Source organism: Ptychodera flava, chromosome 14 (assembly GCF_041260155.1).
Source record: "Ptychodera flava strain L36383 chromosome 14, AS_Pfla_20210202, whole genome shotgun sequence".
Classification (NCBI taxonomy): Eukaryota; Metazoa; Hemichordata; class Enteropneusta; family Ptychoderidae; genus Ptychodera; species Ptychodera flava.
In genome coordinates this window covers 34,544,210-34,568,068 of record NC_091941.1, presented here as the reverse complement: position 1 = coordinate 34,568,068, position 23,859 = coordinate 34,544,210, and the positions used below count along the sequence as shown (strand labels likewise).

General features: G+C 36.7%; 1 protein-coding gene across 1 annotated transcript; it reads right to left on the bottom strand.

Annotated features, from left to right (window-relative positions):
* Window positions 1–347: 347 nt before the first annotated feature.
* Window positions 348–23,352, bottom strand: LOC139150268 (serine palmitoyltransferase 2-like). Its single transcript, XM_070722527.1, has 12 exons — window positions 23,189–23,352; window positions 21,341–21,511; window positions 14,180–14,334; window positions 12,801–12,946; window positions 12,065–12,189; window positions 9,750–9,843; window positions 8,423–8,528; window positions 7,706–7,925; window positions 7,196–7,322; window positions 6,513–6,648; window positions 5,430–5,559; window positions 348–4,802 (listed from the first exon to the last, which is right to left on the bottom strand). The coding sequence occupies exons 1-12, from the start codon at window positions 23,306–23,308 to the stop codon at window positions 4,683–4,685; spliced, it is 1,650 nt and encodes a 549-aa protein (XP_070578628.1). The 5' UTR covers window positions 23,309–23,352; the 3' UTR covers window positions 348–4,682.
* Between the last annotated feature and the right edge of the window lie 507 nt (window positions 23,353–23,859).

The window sequence follows — 23,859 nt, the reverse complement described above, 5'->3', positions numbered from 1 at the left end:
TTTGGTCAATCGGCTGCCAGTTCACATATCCGATCGATCTAGCCCTACTCTCGTTGATTTTTTGAATTCTATATTTTAGCTAAACTAGCCAGTTAGGGTAGGGACTTATACACAGATGTTCAGCATTTTCATGTGAGCACTGATTGTTATTAATTTTGATAGAGAATTCTTTCAACTTTAAAGCATACATACTTTAACTAGAGATGTCTTGCTACAATACCCGGAGGATGGTTACAACCAGACTGGCCATTAATTGGCATCTTTGGTGGGAATCTATCATTCAAAACAACAGCCTGAAATTGAAGGGCAGTCAATTGTGCACAAAGTACCATAGCCACACCGCTAAATTGTGAGAATCAGTCATTTTTTTATTTGCAGTGAAAAAAGTGCCTTGGCCATAAAATCAATGCACTGGTATTTTTGTTCTACTAGCTGGATTTTACTACTTTTTGTCATTTACAAATTACTCATTATGATCATTCATACATTAAAAAAATTACAGTGATACACAATTTTATGAATGAAGCTGCAAGAGAGTATGTGGTACTGCATACATATTTCATGGAGTCATAGCTGTAAATATAAATCAATAATAATTTTCTTGTTAAGCCTTCGTATACAATGTTACAGATTAGATTTACTGTCATTTTCTCAAATGTAAAAGACTAGACATCTAACAGAAACAACACAAAACAAAAGCTAGCATGATTGCACAACACAGTAAATCATAAATTTTGAATGTAATTTCCCCAACACAAAATACATCAATGCTCTACTCTATGTTTCAGGTTAGTTATATTGCAGTTACAATGTCTGCATCTTATGACTTTTTTCTCCCACTCATAAAAATTTTACCTGAGCGCGGCTACTCTACACCAAGAGTAGCCGTGACTTGAGTGAACACATTCTTTGATTATCAGCGCCACACATGCATTAATATCAAGGATGGAAAACTACAGTCTTTGTTTGACTTGTTTTCTCTGGCCTTTCATTGTAAAATGAAATCGACATCGTATGAACAAATGTGATTTCATAGAATTTTGCATGCATCAATTTTATGTGGAAATTCAAACGCACTCCTTTTAAGGAAAACACAGCATATGTTAGGTCACTTTTGCTGCAGGGAATGTGTAAGGATTAGTACAGACATGTTCTGTAATACCCTGTGCAGGATATGTATCAACTGCAAGGTTATATGTGTAATCATTGGCACAGCTGGTGACCTTGATGTTAAACTCTGTGCAGTCCTGAGATGTTAAAAAAAATATGACAAAACCCTTCATAAAAAGTTGAAAAACATACAAATATAAAGATAATTGGTTTAGTTCACAGGTCTGATTAAATACCAAAACAAACAATCATGATTACTGAAAGACCTTACTTTACATAAAATGACAAACTAAACAAAGTCACACAAGTAAAAGATTGGTTTTACAGTAAAATAAAGTACTGCCCCCTCAAGCAAAGCATAGCTCAATGCCATAACAAAGCTGCCCAATGATTGGTGCAAAATTACATATCCATATCCTTCAGAGCCAATCAAATGACAAGGCATCTCTTTTTAAATATTGTTTTCCCTCTATCAAATCTAACATACAGTTCAATGTGGTACATATTGTTCTATACATATGTACAATGATCTAGTTCACAAGTTCACACTAGGCTGAACCTATCTTTTATACTGAAATTCACAACTAGCAAAGTGATCAGAAATACGCCTCTTCACTGGTGTCAAAATCTAACACCGTTCTCTATATACTCACACACATTTACACAAAATTTTTTCACTCATGAATATTTCTCTTGACTCCTAGACAAGCAATACTCTTTCTTTTCCTTTGATTACAGCTAGGAATCTATCTAGTTGATGAAATCTATGATCAAAAGAACACTTTTCAGTTATTTCGTGGTTGCAATGATGGGAACAACAGCACTGCAGAACTCCAGTTCTGTCATTTTGACAACCGCAGCATTCTATAACCCGATGTTCAAAACAATAGACCACATTATTTCATTGAAAAGCTGTTTTTCTGTTTTTGACTCATTGAGAACCACTACACACTTTACAAAAGATCACGTCAACCTCACTTTGTGGTCAAAGCTTGATCCCTGGCAGACGGTTGAATATTTCAACAATTAAACTGAGAAGATGCAGTACAATTTAAAAGATATGGGTCCAAACAGACTATTCCATGTGCAATAACACTTTTGGGGTATATACTTTTCACAGCAAAGTGCACAAAATCACGCAGAATCACAAAACAGTGTACAGCTATTCATTGAGCCTGCCCTTTATCCTCCAAAAACATGCTGTACACAATATATAACTATCAATAATTTACATCCACTGTCACTGAAATTGAAAAAAAAAAAGTGAAAAAGTTCAACAAAAACAATCCAGTTTACAATGTGGAGAGGATTGTTTTGACAGTGCAAAGGATAAATATTCCGTAATTATGCTCAGTATGGCATTACAATTCTCAGTTGAAAAGGAAAACATCATTCTGGATATCAAAAATTGTATCTGTTCATATCAGACAAGCTATTTGAAGATCAACATACACACACATTCTCACCTGTACACATGAAAACTAACAGCACAGAATGTGCTGGTCTCAGTGTGGCAACTTTGTACAATATTGTCTTCACACTATGACTTGTCATACAAAATACTGAATAAAAGAGAACAGAACCACTTCAGAAATTTAAAAAAAATTGAAACTGGCCCCACAGCTTTGAGAGTTGGAAGAACTATGAACATCAGATGAACAAACAGAGCATTCAAATCCCTGCAATCCGCAGTTTTCACAGATCAGATCTGACACTGGATTGTCATTCACTCTGTTGTCGTCTTGAAGGGCCAAACTGAAGTTATGAACATGTTGACAAACTGCTCTACAGGTGCACAGGCCAAAATGAAACACATATTTTATGTACCTTAACTACATTTGCCGTACAAAAAAGCAAGCATTAAAGCTCTGGAAAATTTGACCAGCGGACTCTGTGATAGTTGGTTACACCTGTCAAAAATGACACACTGATAAGTCGAAGACTGAGTAACATACACAGAAATCTGTTATAAAAATTCATTGAGGGTTTTACCAACTTTGTCAAACTAATAAATACAGAAAATACTAAAACTGCAACGGGAAGAAGCATGGGGGGTCACAGTGTAAAGTGTTATACAATATAAAACAAACTATCATTACGAGAAATATTTCTTTTCACTCTCTTCTTTGTGGTGGTTTGTGATCCAAGAGAATTTCACTGTGTATAATGAACAGAAAAAAATACATACCAGGGTGTGTAGGTGAATGTAACAAAACACTGCAAGTATAAAATGTGAATTTTCAAAACTGACAGATTTGCATAACGTATGCTAATTAATATCTTGATATTACAGCTGCTTGTTACCCATCAGAATGTACATGAATTTTTCTGTCTCTAATGACAGTTATTGATGTTTTTCTAACTGTTTACTGTCATGAAAGCTACTTGCCGACTTGTTCTATATTCTGCCTAAAAGTAGACTGAGTGCTAATTTACCTATACACAGTTCCACACTTCAGAATTTATCTCAAAATATTGAGGAACCACATAAAATCATTGGATTACTCAGTAGTTTGTGACTTCATATGGCACTGATGGAAGTATAGTATTTCAGTGGTTTTGGACAGTTGTCTTTAAGTCCATTGTCCTGATTTGGAATTATGAAGCTTTGGATTCACCGAGGAAGACATTTTAAATACTCAGGAATAAGTCAAGTGGGTTTCCTCATCATTTTGAGATAACAACTGTACACCATAACAATATCAGGCTTCAAGATCGCCCTCAACATGTACAATGTGGCCTTACATTACTTTCACCTACATCACAATATCTCAATCAATAGATCAGTACACCCCTCTTGTATTATGCATTCTACCTACTGTAGATGAGTATAAAAACAATTTCTTTGATGATTCAGTGTAATACTCTTTGGTGCAACAGTTCTGTTGGTGTAATGGTTCTTTTGTTAATTTTCCTTGCTGTTACAAATGAAGTCTCTCAATCCACTTCAAAAAACAAAGCAAGTAAAAGTAGACTGAGTGCTAATTTACCTATACACAGTTCCACACTTCAGAATTTATCTCAAAATATTGAGGAACCACATAAAATCATTGGATTACTCAGTAGTTTGTGACTTCATATGGCACTGATGGAAGTATAGTATTTCAGTGGTTTTGGACAGTTGTCTTTAAGTCCATTGTCCTGATTTGGAATTATGAAGCTTTGGATCACCGAGGAAGACATTTTAAATACTCAGGAATAAGTCAAGTGGGTTTCCTCATCATTTTGAGATAACAACTGTACACCATAACAATATCAGGCTTCAAGATCGCCCTCAACATGTACAATGTGGCCTTACATTACTTTCACCTACATCACAATATCTCAATCAATAGATCAGTACACCCCTCTTGTATTATGCATTCTACATGTACCTACTGTAGATGAGTATAAAAACAATTTCTTTGATGATTCAGTGTAATACTCTTTGGTGCAACAGTTCTGTTGGTGTAATGGTTCTTTTGTTAATTTTCCTTGCTGTTACAAATGAAGTCTCTCAATCCACTTAAAAAAACAAAACAAAACAAAAAACAAAACAAACAAACATAAATAAATGGCCAGATTGCAGTATATCAGTCTTCCCTGGGATATTCTTCCAGATCTTTCTCAGTGAGCATGGTTTTCTTTTCCATTGGTAAACGTGAGTAGTGAAGACGCAACAGGTACACAACTTCTGCGATTCCTTCCAAAGCCTGATGGGAAACAGCAAAAATGAACAGGTTCTTTTTCAATTTTTCAGACTTTGACAGATTAATTAATTTATGCAGTCACTTTTATAGACATTCTCATTCTCGGTATAGTTGATGGCATACTGATGACAAGACTCTGAGCACCGTACATGATATACAGACACACCGCATCTTAAAGGTACAAAGCCCAGTTGCAAGATGTAATCTTTACATTTGAATGCGATGCAATGATTTGTCATGGTTGTGTTGTATGAGATCATATGCTAAGGAGAACTCTAGCAGACATTATAACACCTGCCAAATATGAGTAATACACACACATAATTAAAGGAGTAAGTTTTTATTAAATTTTATCTCTACACAAATTGACTAACTGGACACAAATTTCAAATGAGATCAAATAACTAACTTCACAAAGTCAATGTCAGAACAAGGGATAGAAGACTACAGCCCTAAATTACTACTCTACATACTTACTGACAACCACTGCAATAGAATGTACGAAGATTTATGATACATCTTGTGCAATGGTAATCATACCAAAATTACTTCCAATAGAAAACCAATGGAGGTCAACTGGGGATGAATGTTCACCGCAGACTGAATTTATAAATCAAATGTAATATTTACCTTGTCCAGAGTTTCTTTGGTGTGTGCTGCTGACATACAGAACCTAGCTCGGGACTCTATGATTGGTGTGGCCGGGAAACCAACCACCACTACTCCCAGGTTCCTCTTCAGACACTCTCGACCAAAGCATCTGTGGCAAAATAAATGATGACAATAGATAACACTGCATGTGTTGGAGCAAAGGCAACTCATTACAAGTCATGGACACCAAAGATTCAGTGAAGGGAGAGATGCTGTAGATACATTGGGACCTGACTTGGAAGACCAAAGGGTAAAACTTTTCTCACCCTAAACATCGAACAGAGTCATGTGTTTGTATCAATCTTGCAAAATCATAGAAATTTTCAAGTAAAAATTACTATATATCTGACCTCTAGTTCCCTAGAAATTTGTAAAAGTACAGGAATCTACATATAGATCTTGAGTTTGGATGAAAACTAGGAGATTAAATTGTTTGCCAGGTGATTTCTTAAAAATTGGATCAAGTCCTAAATTTAGCACAAGTACACTTGGTATTTTGAGTGAATACCAGTCAGCATGGCTTGACATATGGATTAGACACCTTCAAAATCTATACATAATTTGGGTATGAAGGTACTTTTAGGGTTACTGTGTGGGATTGGTTAAATATCCATACAGCTAGCACTTTCTAATGGTACCATAAGTAGCTACAAGTTTTGATGACTGTTGGCCAGTATCTATGTTGTTGAGAAATCATAAATGGAACAGTAAAATAACCTGTGGGCGTTACACATATTGGCATGCAGCTTCATGTAACTACACTGCATATCTCTTTAACGGAATAGCAGGGTATTTGTACAAATCAACAAGCGCTGATATACAGCAACACTGCTCAATTCAGGTTGACCATACTCTGCAGACTGTATCCAAACTCCATTCTTTGAGTATTACAGTTACATAGTACAGTGATGTACCTACATTTACCTCCGTCAGTGAAACAAGACATTTGGTTTGTTGTAGAACACACTGCAGATGACAACGCAATGATCGGACATCGAGTCCTTTCAGACCATTGCACCATAATGGCAGATGCAACCCTGATAGCTATTTGAAGATACTCACGCTATCTTTGCCGGCATGTACAGCAACAAAGGCACCACTGGCGAATCATCATTACCATAGATGATGCAACCCATCTCATGCAGTCGACGACGGAAATATCGCGCGTTCCAGTTCAGCTGTCGAATCCTGTTTTGTCCTGTGCAAGACAAAGTTTTGAAAAATTTAGTGCATATACTGGGAATACGCTTTTCACCTCTAAGAAGATACATGGAAATGTTTATGTGATCTTCCTAGCTTAGGAAGATCCATGGTTTACGGCAGATACTTGAGACGAATGAGCGCCTTACTGATGACATCTATGACTGCCCTTGGAAGATCATGGATCTTGTGCAGACTTTATATCTCGCACAGGGCAATAAAACATAATTAACGAATCTAAATCTCAGGTTTTGCCAGACTATACATGGTAAGATTTCCATCTGGACCTCTACAATTTCTGGTATCAAATTGCAACAAACCTAACAGAACTTTTTATTCAGTTGCTGGTATCTATGGTTATGCAATACATTCCTGCAAGCCTTACTATTGAAATCTGTTTGGCAGTGCTGTGCATATTATAGCCGTTGCAAAGATTTGTGCTTGACTCAAATACATGGGAGATCAATTGAACACCTTTCCGGGCAACATGAAAAGCCTTTGCACAATGCAGATAGGAGGTCAACGTTACGATATGGAAAACTGACCTAAGTTTGTGCCATCCAATCCCATGATGACCTTCATACTTGAGATAATTTGCTTGGCAACTGGTGCTGACATGGATGTGGCATAACATGTGCTGTGAGAACACGCCTTCAGATGGTCTATCACTTCCTATCAAAGAAACAAACAACAAACGTGATTAGACAACTGATATAAAGCCTATACTGAAAACATACTATTCTGGAGTAAAATTGGTTGCTTTATGAGGAATTTTTCTTGATCAAGTTGTGCAGTACATGTGGGATCATTTCTTTGTTCCTTTAATATCATATCCAATGACTTCTATGGTATATCTGTGCCTTCATACTTATCCTACAGCAATATTACAAATAAAATTACTCTACAAAGTGCAGTTATTCCTGTGGAGCACTTAGAAATTTAACTTTCTCACATCACATACAATTAGGAAAATATTTTAGAACATGAAATAGGAACTTTGTTACTGCAGCTATATCATAAACAATAAATTCATTGAAGATATTTGTATAATTTACCTTGGTTCCTGCAATGTAACCTCCAGCCGCACCAAAACTCTTGGTAAATGTACCCATCAATATATCAATGTCTTTGGGATTCAATCCATAGTATTCCACAACACCTCTACCAGTTGCCCCTAATGCTCCAATACTGTGTGCTTCATCCAAATACAAATAGGCTTTGTATTTCTTCTTCAACCTCACAATTTCAGGCAGGTTGACAATGGAACCTTCCATACTGATGAAGAAGAGATGTGTTTCAATTTTCCACAATTTTGGTTTGATGGATGAAGATTGACCAGCGTTTTTATCGGCCAGTTGTTGATTGTTTTTATTGTTTATTTACACCAAAGCAATGACTCTGATTGGCCAATTGCACATGTACTTTGGAATGTAACAAAGTATTTTGCAATGTCTTGTGTCATTTTTATTGCTTTTGAAAGAAAGATACACAAATTCACCAAGTATACCATTGCCAGACTGACACAACCTGTTCTGCTCATCATACCATCAACATACTGATAAAAGAAACATGTTAACCTGCTGTTCATGATAAGCCATAACCAGCTCTGTTTCTTTTTTTAAACATCGATATCTACTAATGTAAAATATAGATACAGGCTAACAACAATAAATGCCAGTTTTGTCCTGCCAGATCCTGATTGCATTGTTTATTGAAAATATTAGAAAAATAATAATTCCAGTTTAGGAACTTTTCACCAGTTCTGTCATTACCTGTAGATTCCCTCCGCAATGATGAGAATTTTCTTCCATGGTCTGTGAGTACGGGGCTGGCCATTCACTACTGCATCGCGTAACCTGGACTCAAGGCTCTTCATATCTATTAGTGTCAGACAGAGTGATAGGTCTATGATAGCGGAATTATTTTGGTAAGGGTGCACTGATCCTATAACCTTTGGCCTTTCACCTTGGTGAGCGTAACAGAGCAGGTTAAATTTTGAAAAGGCAGAGACCTCATTCTTTGAACATGAATATCCAATCACATGACAGCCATTCTTAGTTGTTGAAATGTCTAGCTGTTGGCTACAACAGTACAAAGCCTGTATAAGTTCGGACTTTCATGAATGAATATACAAGCGTTATTCTTTGGGTTTAACTATGTTTTGAATGACTGAATTTGATACATGTATGTCCTTATTGGGGTAAGCATTAGGGTACCCCTTATCTACAGCTGTCGACCTAATCAGTGTTTGTATAGATATGTAAAACAGGGGCATGTCAAGGACAGAGTTTATGGCTCTCACTGTGGCATGTGACACTATCATTTCTGAAATTAAGAAAATTCAAAAATTTGCACTGTTACCATTGTAACACTGTACATACATTATTGGACAACAATGCAAATAGCAATAATGACTTGAAGTGTGAAATTCATGGTCATATCTTGACCAGAAAATATTGGGAATGATTGTGAATATCATAAAAATCTGATTGATATAGAGATTTCATGTCTCCTTGAAACTCAAAACACAGACTGGCTGAAGAGTGAAATGACACAATAGACTGAACCACATGCTTAAACTGGCTGTAATCCATGGCTAGGCGTACATGTAGCTGAAACATTTCTGATGCTACACTGCACTGTGTCATGGAGAGTTCTAATCATGTGCATCAATGACTCAGCAAGCTGAAAATCAATAAGTTTTGTGCAGCAAGATACAAAGTTATGCAATCCTAATGTTTTCTCTATTAAAAGATGTGAAAAGGCAATCAAATTAAATCACTCTTAAAACTAATTATTGGTACCCATAAGAATTCGCAATGTCTTACAGATATTGAACAGTGACACTCTAAATGATTTTCATTGCAATGGTAAAGCCTGACAGCAAAATGCACATAAACACTTCGTAAATTCCAAAGCCCTCTCGTGAAAATAAAATGATGCCCTAAAAAGACAATGGAAACCACACATTTCTCATACATAGATGTTTTCCATTTTGAATCTGATGAAAGGTTGAGGCTAATGCTTATCGCTCTGAGCATTCAATAAAGTTAAAGTATTGATTATTAATGAGCGGAATTTTAGTTGCTGGTGACTTACCATTGTGTTTGAAGGTTCTTATGGAAGCACCTGACAGACGACATCCCAACACTACCGAGGCATGGTTCAGTTCATCGCTCAGAATCAGAGATCCCTGGATACAAAAGAATGACTTTATTAATACATATACATGGGATGGACTGGGCTATAAGGACAATTTATTTGAATATGATATTATTCTTATCATTTAAATTACATTACATTTTTAATTTCCATGCATTCACAAACCTAGAGTTGACTGACAAGAACAGACCACAGTAAATTGCCTGAGTTTGATTCACTGCATACCTGTATAATAATGCTAATTCAAATGCTCCTTAATTTCATAAAATTTTAATGTATTCAATTCAATTGAGAGTTTATACATGTTACACTATCAGAATTTAATGTAGCTGACCGGCATGAAGACATTTCCTGACACTGTCGGGAACATAAGCATATACAACAAGATTAGAAAGTGTCCAAAAAGATTGCGTTACATTTAAGGGTATTAAACAACCAGCACTTTTCAACTAATCAATTACTTATCTACATCGAGATATGAATGAGTATTCAATATTTGTAAAATCACAACCATGTTCTTTTTAGCTGTCACAAAAGGCAGGATGCGGGATACCTGCACTGTTAAGCATGTCTGGGATGTTATTACGTATGCCTATCATGAATCTCTAAAAATAGATTCCTGTCTATCAGAATAACAGTGTGTTTCATGCATGGTAAATTATTACATTCCCTTTGCAGTGTTGCAGCCAGGATGCGCCCATGTAACAATGTCCCCAAATGGAACCCGTTGTTCTGCATTCTCACGCACTGCACTGAGGTTACCTCGGGTGCGAGTCGACTGTGTTCAATGGATGTAGTCTGCAAGTAATGTCTGTTACTGACAATGACCTTTGTTTTGCATTATCATTTTTGAGCTTGTACATTTAGTACTTTCAAAATTGTGATTAAAAGTGATTTAAACGCTGCACTTGGTTGTAGTCCGTCCGACTGAGCTCTGAGTGGAGGTAGATAAAGTATACTGTTACGATTGCTAGAAATTAAAGCATAGCAACATTTTGTCCCTAAAATGTGCAAAATGTCCAAAAATATAAATGGTAGTGGGACACAGTGTCCCCTGCTTTAAAACTTCTGGCTGCAACACTGCCTTGTACAAAAATTATTTTCCTATTTCTTTGTGAAATTGCTTTATGTGTTTATGTTTTGGATTGAAATCCACATCATTTGAATAGATACATACCATGACTACATCATTTATTGTGACTACCTCTTTGCCATTTTTTATCCAATTCTTTAACTCTCCTCTCCTTATATTATCACGAGAACAACTGAACAAGTTGTCTTTTCATGAACATTATATGTAGATGGTGAGAGCAAAGAAAGTAAAGTGTCCAGTTTTTCCCATATTCATCATGGTAACAGGGAAAACAATTCATGTGAAAATGGCATATACATTATGCACTGTGAAAATATTATTATAACATTTCACTTGAGTATACAGTAACCAAAAGTTAAAATCAGGATAGTTGCTGTTTCGAATTTTAAAAATATTTGCAAATATTACACAACTTGTTTTTTCTAGTATCAAAATTTTGTATAGTGACCCTTGATTTTAACACTGAATTTCAGACAAGAATGGTTAAGAGTTTCCTTGACGAGGCTTTAACCCTTTCACCACCATGGTTTATCCCAAATCCATTGTTTTCTATGGTAAAGTTGGACATGTGTATACAGGGAACTGGGGGTGAAAGGGTTAAGCAAAGGTTGAAATCTTTGAGTTTTCAGGCACATACTACACAAGTCATGTCACAACAGAAATATCACATAGCCTCATGCATTTCAGTAATATTAATCATGTAGAAACTAATAGCGTCGATCGCATTTCCAGGTTTGTTACCAAATATAGCTCCACACGCCCAACTTTGGACGACGCTGCCTTAAAGATTTGGACAAATTTTGTTGTTGTATGCGCTGCTGCTGTTGCAGCTTGTAGTCTGAGCCAGAAATTCATACAAATTAGTGTGACTTTGAGTAGCCATTGAAACACTAGCAGGTTTTATTTTCATCATTTATGCGGAAAATGCTGACAAGTATTTATTTATTCATATTAATGACAGAAAAAGTGACATCATATGCGATCAGCGCTATTCTGACATTATGTGTCCTGTGAGTTGACAGAATACCTAGTAAAGTTTACATTCTATGCATCTTTTGATGTAACTCAATTTATCATTGAGGATTACCTAATTTTTAAAAAAAGAACTTTCCCAAGTTCTGGTAGTCACTCCATTTCTAAAAAATCATGCTTGACTTACCTTTCCCAGCAGTGTCGGAATGTTGAGAGCATTGGTTGCAAAGCCCATTCCAAATGCCATCGCAGCCTCCACTCCAAGAAACTTGGCAATCAAAGTCTCCAACTCCTCATGTACGGCCAGATTGCCTGCAAGAAAAATACAATTGACAGAATGCATTTTAAGTTTACACATCAAACTGCTAATGGAAAGCTGATGCCTAAAGCTGTAAGAATCTTCATGAGTACTTTGATAAGATGGCACTACATACACAAGTATATGAAAGATTACACACACAGAACTAGCAAATGGATGTTTCATGAGCAATCAACTTTTATTTGTCAACAGCAGAGAATGTTTTTACATCTAGGCTAAAAATTAACATTTTAACTTTTTATGTAGCATCATTTTCTTACCATGAAAATCTCACAAAGGTTGCAATTGCAGAGAATATATTTTGAAGTTCCATAAAGATCACTTTTCCGTGGACCTACACCAAACTGTGATAAACCATAGTCACTCCATGGAGGACCCATTGATAAACCTATGCTTTGGTGATGTTTCACAATTTTTTAGTCAGTCACTCCGACAGTTTTTCCAAAAAGGGTTTCTATACCTGCAGCAGAAATATCCCGCAAACTCTGTGTTTGATGAAAACTTTTAAAACTAAATTACAGAAATGATAAAGAAAATATGGTATTCTAAAATATTTGAACCATTCTAAAACATTGTGTCCTACATTTTCTGATCAAATTCTTACCTAATTCTTGTCTGGTACTACAAACACCAGCCCCGTACTCTTTCAAGGATGTCATAGTTGCATCCACGCAGTATCCGGTATTCTCCGCAAATCCTAGATAGTTATAGGATCCAAGATTGATGCAGCGTATTGTCTTTCCGGTCAAGCTGAAATTCAATTAATCAAACCAGTCATGAAGAACCTGGTGATCATTTTTAAAAATTTGACCAGCTGGGTCTGCTAGATTCTGTCTAGCTGTGTCTCCACCGGGACTTTACTTAATTCATACTGATTTGCTGTGCCGAATAATAAAGATATCATCATGCCTATGATTAGAATCTCCAACACTTTCCACACATTCAAAGTACTTTGGTGTTGTGGTTCAGCCGTGCAGCTGTTCAGACTGAAGGTGAAAGGTCAAATGTATTTTTATCACAAATGTACAAACACATCAAGTAATAACCATGTGACATTCTCTGCTTCTATCCTGGCCATACTAAGTCATGGCCTTGATATACATGTGAGAAATACATGTACCAACATACCATGTTTACTTTGAGTCTGTTGCTATACAGAAAGGTTTGAAGATCCAGCTTCAGAACAAAGTTTGACATTCTAATACAAACACTAGCATTGTTTAAAACGTTTCAGTCAACAGACACCCATGTTTCTGATTTCAGAATTAAAATTGGTATATATGGTTCATAAAACATTTGTTTTTCTACTGCATTTGTTAATTAGCTGCTATTCATGACATAGACAAGGATAAAATGCTTTAACAATGGATGGCATGGAGTGAAATGACATACAGAAGTACTGCTGAACTTTGCCATACATCGTTTGCCCTCAAAAGTTCTTTTGTTTTCCTGTTACTGTTTACAGTGAATGATGTGTCACAGCATACAAATAGAGCTGGTACCAGGAGATACCGTCAATTTCATCACAATTGAAAATATACGCAACTCACTTGAAACGCAGTGATTGACAAAACGTGTAGACTGAAAGACGTCATACATATAAATGGTGATATCTAAACTATTCTAATGGATTTCCAGTCAGACCAGAAGAAGAATTTACTGTTTTATATTTGTTTTGTCCAGCTTTGATTAGGAACAATATGCACACAAAATACTTCCTCCTACATAGTTGCCACCTTAGTTAAAATGCCCTGAAAAAAATTCTTCATATAACATTGTGAAGTGGACATTGAATGATTTTTGTTGATTTTTTTTTCCTGTTTTCTGGATTTTTTTTGTTTTTGGTTTTTTTAAGTTGAAAAAATTTATCACAGTTAGATATTGGTGAGCATTATAAGTATTACTCTGGCATAGCTTTGAATATTAATGATATTTAAACGAACAAAGTCGTTGACAGGTGAAAGCTGGGACACATCATCTCACCTCATGTTCCAATTATAATCTTTGCTGCCTCTTTCCATAACATCAAATTCACCACCTGGAACACTACTGATCGGCCGGTTCCAACAGTCTCTGATACGTCTGTACAGGTTTCTGGTGTAAAAACTCTCAAAGTCTGAATACAAGGGCACAAATCCCTGTGCAAAGAAAAAAGGCAATTTTAGTTTTGTATGGATAACAAAATCATATCTTAATATTTTTTATGAGGGTGTGCATTTATCAGGCTTTTCTGCATGTTCTGATATTTTTGTACTTTTGTTCTCTGCTTAAAATATGCTGAGCCATTACAGTTCATATTATGTGTTGAATGCTGAATCACATATCATGTGATGTGTGAGCGTAAATGTACATGTGCTGTACTTTAATGATTTGCAAAATACATGTCTGGATTTAGATGAAACTCTGTTTTTCCAAAACAAATATCACGCTCTAATTCACATTTTAAATAGTTGTTAATTCATGAGGTAACACTGGTGGTGTTATAGGGACATAAGCTGTAACTTGTGGCAAGTTTTTCAGTATTCTGCTTCTGAATATCAACTACCGTGTCTGACCCTAATCCGTTTGTCATGCTGAAATTTCAAGTATTCTTTTTGTCAACACAGCTTGTATGTGTGTAGTGTTCATTGTTTATTGTTTACAAATGAATTCTAGTCGGACTTGAATACAATTTTCAACAATAACAATGGAGATTATACTCATATAGGTTGTGTTGATATGCTAAATACTTGGCATAGGGATTCAATGCAGAAAGTGTAGGGAAACCACGAAACAAAAGTTCTGAAAAAATTGCCAAAAGATACAGCTTGTGGAGCTTTATTAAGTAAGAAAACGTTCATGACACTGTAACAAAACCTCACAGGTTTACAAAGAATTTCATCTTTACCATTGCAATATTCAGATGAAAGGAAACTATCATCTTGTTTGGATGCTCCTGAAATTTTTAACTTAGGAAATCATGCTACAGTACTACCATAGACAAACTTCATTTCATGTTTTTTGATTAAAGCATAAGAAGACATACATTAATTAATGTTGTTGTAAACTTATTACAGTACACTGACCATTAAATTAAAGCTGTCATAAAACTGATGAAAACTGCCATCTTAAAGTATAGTGTGGGGCAGAAGATTTGTCTTTTCATTTTATAATACTAAAATAAGAGTTAGTATTTACATGGATAGATTTGTAGCTCAAGCAAAACTGCCTCAGTCAATTCCTATTTGCTCAACTTCACTAGTGTAAGAAGAACTTGAAATAAACTGTTTGACATAATTTCTTAAATTCATACAGTAATTTTTATGATTTTTCAACAATAAAACATGTTACTTGGTTTGTATTAAATATACGTCTGGATGTATGGTGTATGTTTTGAAAACTTTACTTTCTTTATAACTTTTGAGTTACACTCCTTTGATTCCAATGCAGTCCTAACCTAAATTTAGCTTGATACAATGGTACATGTACAATGTACATCATGGAGTTGAAATACAGAAAAGAGATTATGCAATACCATATGACGTTTAACACTGAAAAACACATACCAGTAGGTTTGAACTTTAGCTTGAATATGAAGTATTCAAGCGTCAGGCTAATCTTGCCCCAAATCTATGGGATTACTACTGTATTATTGGAATAAATTAACAGGGCTTGACAATTCCTATTGCCCGACGCCCGGACAAGTGAAATTTACGTTCGGGCAAGTCAAAAATAAAATCTGGTCGCCCGCCGGACAAGTTGTTTATACAACTTCTGGCGCAATCAACGCGAACCTAAGTTGCGGTGTCGCCCGATTTGCATTGTCGTTCACACAAAATAAATGTCAATCACTGACTTTTTTAGATACAATTGTGACGTTCTTCTGCGATTCATTTGCCGACTCACACAATGTTGCAATTTTTCGATGATCGACATGAAATTGTTTCATCGTCCAATTAAAAAGTTGCTTAAAACTTGACGTAAACAGCATTTCTTTGTTGTATGCTGACTGCTCCGCCCCAACAAATTAGGTAAAAAATTGCAAAACCCAATGCCATAGTGCTTATTGGCAATCGACCGTGCAGTACTTCAAAATCATTTATGCGGCCTCGCGAGGTAGATGAACATTGTTGGCAGATAGTTTGTGGAGTGATCGCTGTAATATGAGTATTTTACGGAAATATTTCCACTAATGCAAACAAGGCATTGTGCATTTTCGCGAGCCAGAGCGTAATTTCCGCTCCGCAGACCTACGCAAAAACCAAGCAAAGTTGTTGCCGTAAAGAGGCACGTAGTTTACGACGATGGGCATTGTGTAACTCTGAGAAACGACATTGTGATGATTTACGACGGCGCCACGAGGGCCAGCGTGAGTGGGATCGTCTGAGAATCGACGACTCGATGTGATGATCGATGTTTCTGACAAAAGATCTAAACATAAGCGTTATGATGAGGAAAAACGCCGTAGACGTTATCTCCCGAAATGGAATTTGAAAAGCACAGTGGCCTTGGTTGAAATATGACGGTTCCAAAATGTTCAGTACGTTGTGTCTCAAATACCCACCATTGCCAAAGCATGGAGGTAGGAAGAGACTACCTCCATGACCAAACCAAGCGAAATGCTTTTCTTGACAGATACGACATGTTTCGCGTTGAATCGATAAGGTCTCACGAGTTTAGTCAACCGCATTTGGACTGTTTGGCGCATCGCAGATGAGATCGTGACGGGGACAATGATTGTGGAAATTTTGGGGGTCCCGCTGAGCCCGATAGAACGGTTTCACTTGCCAACAATCCCGGTCGCATGCACTCGCAATGCGTGAACCGAATGACGACGACCAGCGATAGAAACTGACCAATCTTTTTACGACGGCATTTATGCTTGCCAAAAACGGGAAGCCGATGTATGATATAGTACCTTCAAATTAAATGTTAGCTCTGCGTACAGGTCTGTGAGTTCCCAGCGTTATACGGCCTCTTGTGGTGGAGGCCGTATGACGCCGGAAACACACAGACCGTACGCAGGCCTACTTCAATGTAAACTTTTGAAAAAAATCGGCGTCAACATCGGCGAAAATTACCAAGATAAGAAAGCCCTGAAAGCCGCTACGGACTTCGTCGCAAGCATTTTGGTCTTGATTATTACAAATGGAGGACAAGTAAAATTTTTGAGAGGACAAGTGAAATTGAAAATCCACTTGTCCGACGGACAAGTGAACTGGAAAAAAAATTGTCAAGCCCTGATTAACCGAACAATTTTTGTAAAAGTTGTCATCTTTTTTGGAATATAGGTTGACTAAAACACTTGACAGTGGTATGATACACTGTACCACTCTCCATTATTTTGAAAAACCTATTCAGTCCATGATTTGGTGTGCTGCAACAAATAGGCTACCAGTACAACAACTTAAAAGTGGGGCTTGTGTGGTATCCTGAATCATTTCTATCACCTTTTCCACACAATTACTACATGTACAGTTACAAAGCTTGGACCTGTCAAGATTAAATTAACTGGTCACAACTGTGAGCATGTGCATTTCTATAAAAATACACGAATTTTCCTGATGAAGCAAAACTAACACAAATAGGTTTGGAGAGAGTAGATGACTTCTTACGCTTCCAGAATATATGGCAATATACGCAAAAGGATAACCATATGCTGAGTGACATAAATCAACATATCACGATGCCAATCGGATGAAAGCTGAATGAAGTTAAACATTAACTTATTGTATAACATCTTTGACCAATATTTGAATGATTCACATTTTAACACCTAGTCAAATGAAGATTTCATATCATACTAGCTACTTGGTTAGGTTCACCATGCTAAATTATATTGCTACTTGATCTTTGCTTGTTATGGTTCTACGGTAAATGGTCAATTTTTGTACCTCGTTTATAAAACGTCTATCTTTTTTCCCCATGCGGGGGTCTATGTACAAATGTGCAGGCCACTAATGTACATGTATGTCAATTTGCATGGATATGGCTGACATTATTTTACTTGTGTGCCAGAACTGTATTGAAGCACATAACAGTATGCTGCCCAAAGCAAGCAAAGCACATTGGCAACTACTTTTTATTTTGGGATAAGAAACTATAGAAATTCATTTACATAATGATAATTGTAGTGTTATTCAAATTAGTTGTTATGCTATCAGAAATTCCTGGGGAGAACACTACATAAAACCGTTTTTTTTTTGTCTTTTGATCACCAGTATTTACAGTGTTAAGACTTCAAACACTATCTAGTGTATTTATGACCATCAGACTGTTTGAACTTTTAAGACCAAATTTCCTTGATCAACTTGACTTACAATGTAACATAGTAAACCTGTACCCCTACTGACTGCCACAGACACTGTATATGAGCACTATACAGGTATCATTAATGAAATTGAATGTTCACTGCTTCTCTGACAAGCAACATCACCAAAAGATACACTATACCTTGGGCTAAGATGGAAATATCATTCAAACAGCAGCAAGATAACAGTAATTTCCTAAACATATGGAATGACACTTGTCTTTTATTCTTTGTCCAATGAAGTGCCCCTTAGGGCCCTTATGTTCACAGATAATAAGCATATAGCCAAAATGAGAAAAAGAGTTTTAAGAGAAACTTGTGTATTGCAGAGTTTACCTCTTTCTGTCAAAGTTTCGATATTGTTTGTGTTTTGGAAACGTTTTGTACAAAAGAAGATACTCGTCATTTTCTTTCCAATTATAACTTGTTTTCCTTCGCAGCCACAAGATAGCAGTGTTCTCCCCAGCGGACAAATAGCGTGGCGGTGCCGCCACGCTTACGGCCACACCCGCCACGCTTTAATCAAGGCCGCCACGCTTACCACTTGACCCGCCACTCTGTGATCACGGCCCGGTTCTTTGTAAATCTTTTCATTTTCACCGACATTCGTTGTTTGAACGTCCTGTTCATTGTCCTCTTTTTTGTTTACGTTCTATAGGCCCTAATTATCACGTTTACACCTCGTTTTGTCAAGTTCAATTCCAAAGAATCTTAATTTTGAAGGTGTTATAAACGCAATTTGATGGTGTAAACCATTTACCGACATAAATAAAAGACGTTCAATTAAAAGACGTTGTCACCGCGGCCAGCGGCAACGCTGATTACTTGGCCTGGGGGTGACAAGGATGGCGGTAAGGGTACGGATAAAGTACTTCAAAGACTTTTGCCGTGAACATGAAAGGCCGTGAACTCACCATCATCACAGAACAAGAGAAGAGTAACTGGTGTTGACCCGACATGGGAAAAATTATTTCCATGGTTGATTGTAACTCCAGATGAAAAAGGTAGGTGAAATAAATACAGTCGCCCGTTTTCGTTTACTCAGATTACTGTACAGGCCTGTGCTACGTCCGTATAAAATTTAAATACGTAAACATAGTTTTTGTGTTCGGCATGCGGCCGATTACCCGCAAATTTCACTCCCCGTTCACCAGTTTGAGGGCAAACTTAACTCTAATGATTAAAAAATAAGAGATCGCGATTTCACTTACTTCCAAATGCAATCGTAGCACGTGTTCAATGGCGGCCATTTCTTGTTATTGTTTACTATCCGTCAATCATGTGATATCGTTCGAGACGTGTTTTGAGTTTTATTCATTCGTCCTGTCATGGGACTAGTTGTCTTGAGATTTTTTTCGCGATTTTAATAAACTAAATGTCAGATCGGTTCGATAAATGTCTTTCGTCAAAACCTTGCGTCGTGTATTGTCAAAATTGATCTGTGTGTTTCGAGGGCGCTCGTGCCGATCCGAGCACTGTATGACTGGAGGAGAGTACTGGAGAGTACCAACTAACAGTTCAAAGTGAGAACGCAGAGATCGTTTGGTTCGGCGTGGTTTCTGATATCTCTCATCCTTTCAGGGGAACAAATGTAGGTCTCCTATTCTAGAAAGTTATTTTTAAGTTTCAAATGCCACCGTAACTTGTGAGTGTTGATAATTGCTATGTCTCTCTAGAATCTATCGTGCAGGGCGGCGGCCATTTTGTTTCATGTCTGTTTACGTTTATGGCTGTAGGGCTTCAATAACAATTTTCACTGGAACGAACGGCTACAGCGTTTTGTAAATCATCGTCGCATTCCTTCGTTTTACGTTTTATGGCAAATATTGCCACACTATCAACCGAAAATAACAACTACAAAATTATATTCGCGGTGTCATTTTTTGTGGCAAGTAAGATTACATTAACTTTCGTGTCACAACCAGACCCAAGGAGGCAAAAACTCGGGGTAAAATCGAAGTGTCCGGGATACTTTTCATATTGTACAAAGTGACCTTTTCGTCTTTTCTTTTAGGAATGCTGTGGAGGGCATGTCAGAAGTTCAACGTGAAGGCCTGAAATGGTTCTGGTGTGTGGAGTGTTATTCTGCCTGTCCAATATGTTGTTACCATTTATGATTAAGTTTTTGATGTCCTCTGTTTGAGAATGTTAATAAAAATAATGATCATGTAAAGCAAATGCGTCTTGTATTAAAAGTAAGATGTCTTCAGTGTAGTTGCAGTTGCAAGTAGAGATCCCATGATACATGTGCAATAATCATGCAAATGATATGTAAATATTATGCAAATTAATATGCAAATTAGCCGCCACCCTATTTCAAAATCCTGGGGAGAACACAAGATAGTCTCGAATATAAAACGAGTGGTACAAACAAGCGCAACTCATGATTCTTATCCCTTGTCAAGTTGGCTGAAATCTTATCATTCATATTGTGGCTCTGCAAACTACAAACTATAAAGGTAAATGGTGACCAGCTGGATTCTAGACTGCCTTTCACAAGAAATAATGACACTTCATTTCCTGTTGTATTTATTCATAACCTGGCAAAACTCTTTCAAAATATTCAATGATCAGTGTCAAGTTACTCACTTTTCCTGAACTATTTTAACAAACAATTTCTAAAGAAAATGATCATCACATGAAAATGGTGAATTCAGTATATAACATGTCCCAATATGAGGTACAGAACAATTAGGTAAATGATAGATGAGTGATGAAAAACTACTGTTGGTGAGTACACGTATCTCATGTATTTGATATCACACATCTACATGTGGATGTCAGTAGATGTGTAATTGTAAGTTTGTTTCATAATATTCTTTTCTTTTGACATATTCTCAAGGTTTTCAGCTTACCTTATTTCCTTTCTCTTTGGCAACAGCTGTCTTCTCTATGCCAAATTTCCTGAGAAAATCACGGATGTGTCCAACGACGACCAAGAGTGCATATGCCATGTATGTGAGGACAGCTATCACCATGGGTGGTTCTTCAAATGATTCCATAGACTTTGGAGCTTTATACGCAGTCTACAACCGAACAAATGAAGATCAATAAGAGTTTTTCCTTTCATGTTCACAGCAACCTTGCCACTTTCAATCAAATTAAAAATACAGTCAAATATAGTACTGTATCTGAAAATGTGTGCACTGGGTATAAAAATACCCAAATACTGTACATGTCTTTCCATAAACCTGTGTCTCCTTCAATAAACATAAAGCATCAGTCACTGAAATTTATCCATACAGCACTGTTATATATAAGATACACAAATTTCTTCCATTGCATGCCTTTGATATACAGAAAAGTGAAATTGTGACATAAGCTGGGTTTTATGTCTATACATGTATGCATCAGTACCCTTCCTAATAAGCTAATGATCATATATGATCATTAGCGTACAAGGAGGGGTACTACTGCAAGATATTGATAATGCAATCAATGATGATAAGGTTCCAGACAAAAAGGTGGTCAACCATACCTACAAGCTGATACAACTGGGCAATGGGACATCATATACACTAAAATATGACTATGTGGACATGTAGCCTTTGCCACACCACCAAATTACAAATATGTAGTGCACAACACAAATATGTAGTGCACAACACGTTTGGTTAGAGTACATATGTAGCTCTTGAAGTTGATTGCAAATCTATGCCTGTCTAAGAATGGCATGATGACCATTTCATTATAAGAGACATACTGTACATGTACATGCATAAACAGTGGCTTATAAATGACTGTTAATCTGCCAAATCTGGCTTATTATCTAATAAATCCATTTACGTTATCAGGAGTGCTGTAATGTTCAGCCATAGAATTAGGGTGTATTGACATTATTTTACTCATCAGGGGTTAACATTATTTGCATTAGTGACCTGCCATATGTAGAATGGAGCACAGATCTTGTCTGTGAGTGGAGGTAGCAGGATGGCTTTGTTATACCAGTGATGAGATCGATTTCAGCACTGGGATGGTATATTAATGGTAATTATGGGCAGGTACGTTTAATATGCATACTGTACATTCTCTGTCAGCAAGTATCAAATGTCCCAACACATCAAACAACAAGGACTAAATAAATTACAAGTTATAAATTGTTCTGGTTTACACCATGGTCCATAAACAGGGAGCCATGTTTACACGTATGGACCAGGACATGATACAGAAGTGTGTACAGTGAGTCACTCGATAATCGGTAACCAAGTGTTGAGAAGTTGTTGGTTATGCAGATGTACACAGGGTGGAGTCGGGGCAAATCTGTGGAGAACCTCGGAAATATTATTAGCTAAAATGCGAACAGGTCAGGAACAGGACAGAAGGGAAAATACATGTATTATAATAAAATACAAATGTAGTACGAGTATCGAGGGCGGGTGCGGCTCTTTGCATCGTAATACATGTAATTCCTCGAGAAAGACGACGACACGTGAGTAAACATGATACCGAAATGAAAATGGCTCCCTTTCTGGCGACAAGTTTTGACATTTTACCACTAAGTTGCATAGATCGCCAAAAGTCCCACAAACGAGCCATGGTTGTGCTACGACGACGTAATTTACTAGAAGTTTTACGTGCAAAATATGCTGTTTACGTTTCTTGGTCACGGACCAGAGCACAACATTGGATCACTCAGTAAAACATTCCACCTTTAGAGATATCGTTATATGTAAATAACACAAATTTGCAAGACGAATTGTCACCTCCTTAGTGTCCACTTGTCTGACATGGCCGTTTTTGGTGCCATTAGGCAAAGATTTGTGGTTCAACCCATTTCTTCTTCTGACATCACCATTTACTATCGCTGTTCCGTCGGTCGCCATTCTGCTCTGACCAACTTGGGCTTGGGCATGTCAATGTTTAGATAGCTTTGGATTCACATGAATATTCGTTCCTGAAACCATTTTCACACAAATGAACAGATCCTCGAGATGTTACGGGCTACACAAATATTTCGGTCAGTGTTTTTCAGTCTATATTTAAAAAATGAATGTTAATCACCCCGATTTCCCATATTACTTTCGTTTTTGCTGAAACTTAAATCGCAATATTATTGAAGGGAATGGCAGTCTGATTCCGACGCGAGTTTAACCTAGATTTGTTACCTGATCAAGCTTATTTACATAAGTGTACGGAGAGCAAGTGAAACGTTGTCTGATTGGTTAATATCGAGAATTTCTTAATGATTTATACAGTAAAGCCAATTAAATAACCTGTGACAAAAAAAGGGCACTTTTGGTATATCCGATGCTTTAAATCGTTATAATTGGTTTATCGGAATTTTGGGCACAAAATTTTATTTTTAGCAGTTGAGAACCTCATTGTGTATAATAATATACAAGGTTTGAACGGTATATTTTAAATTAGCATATAT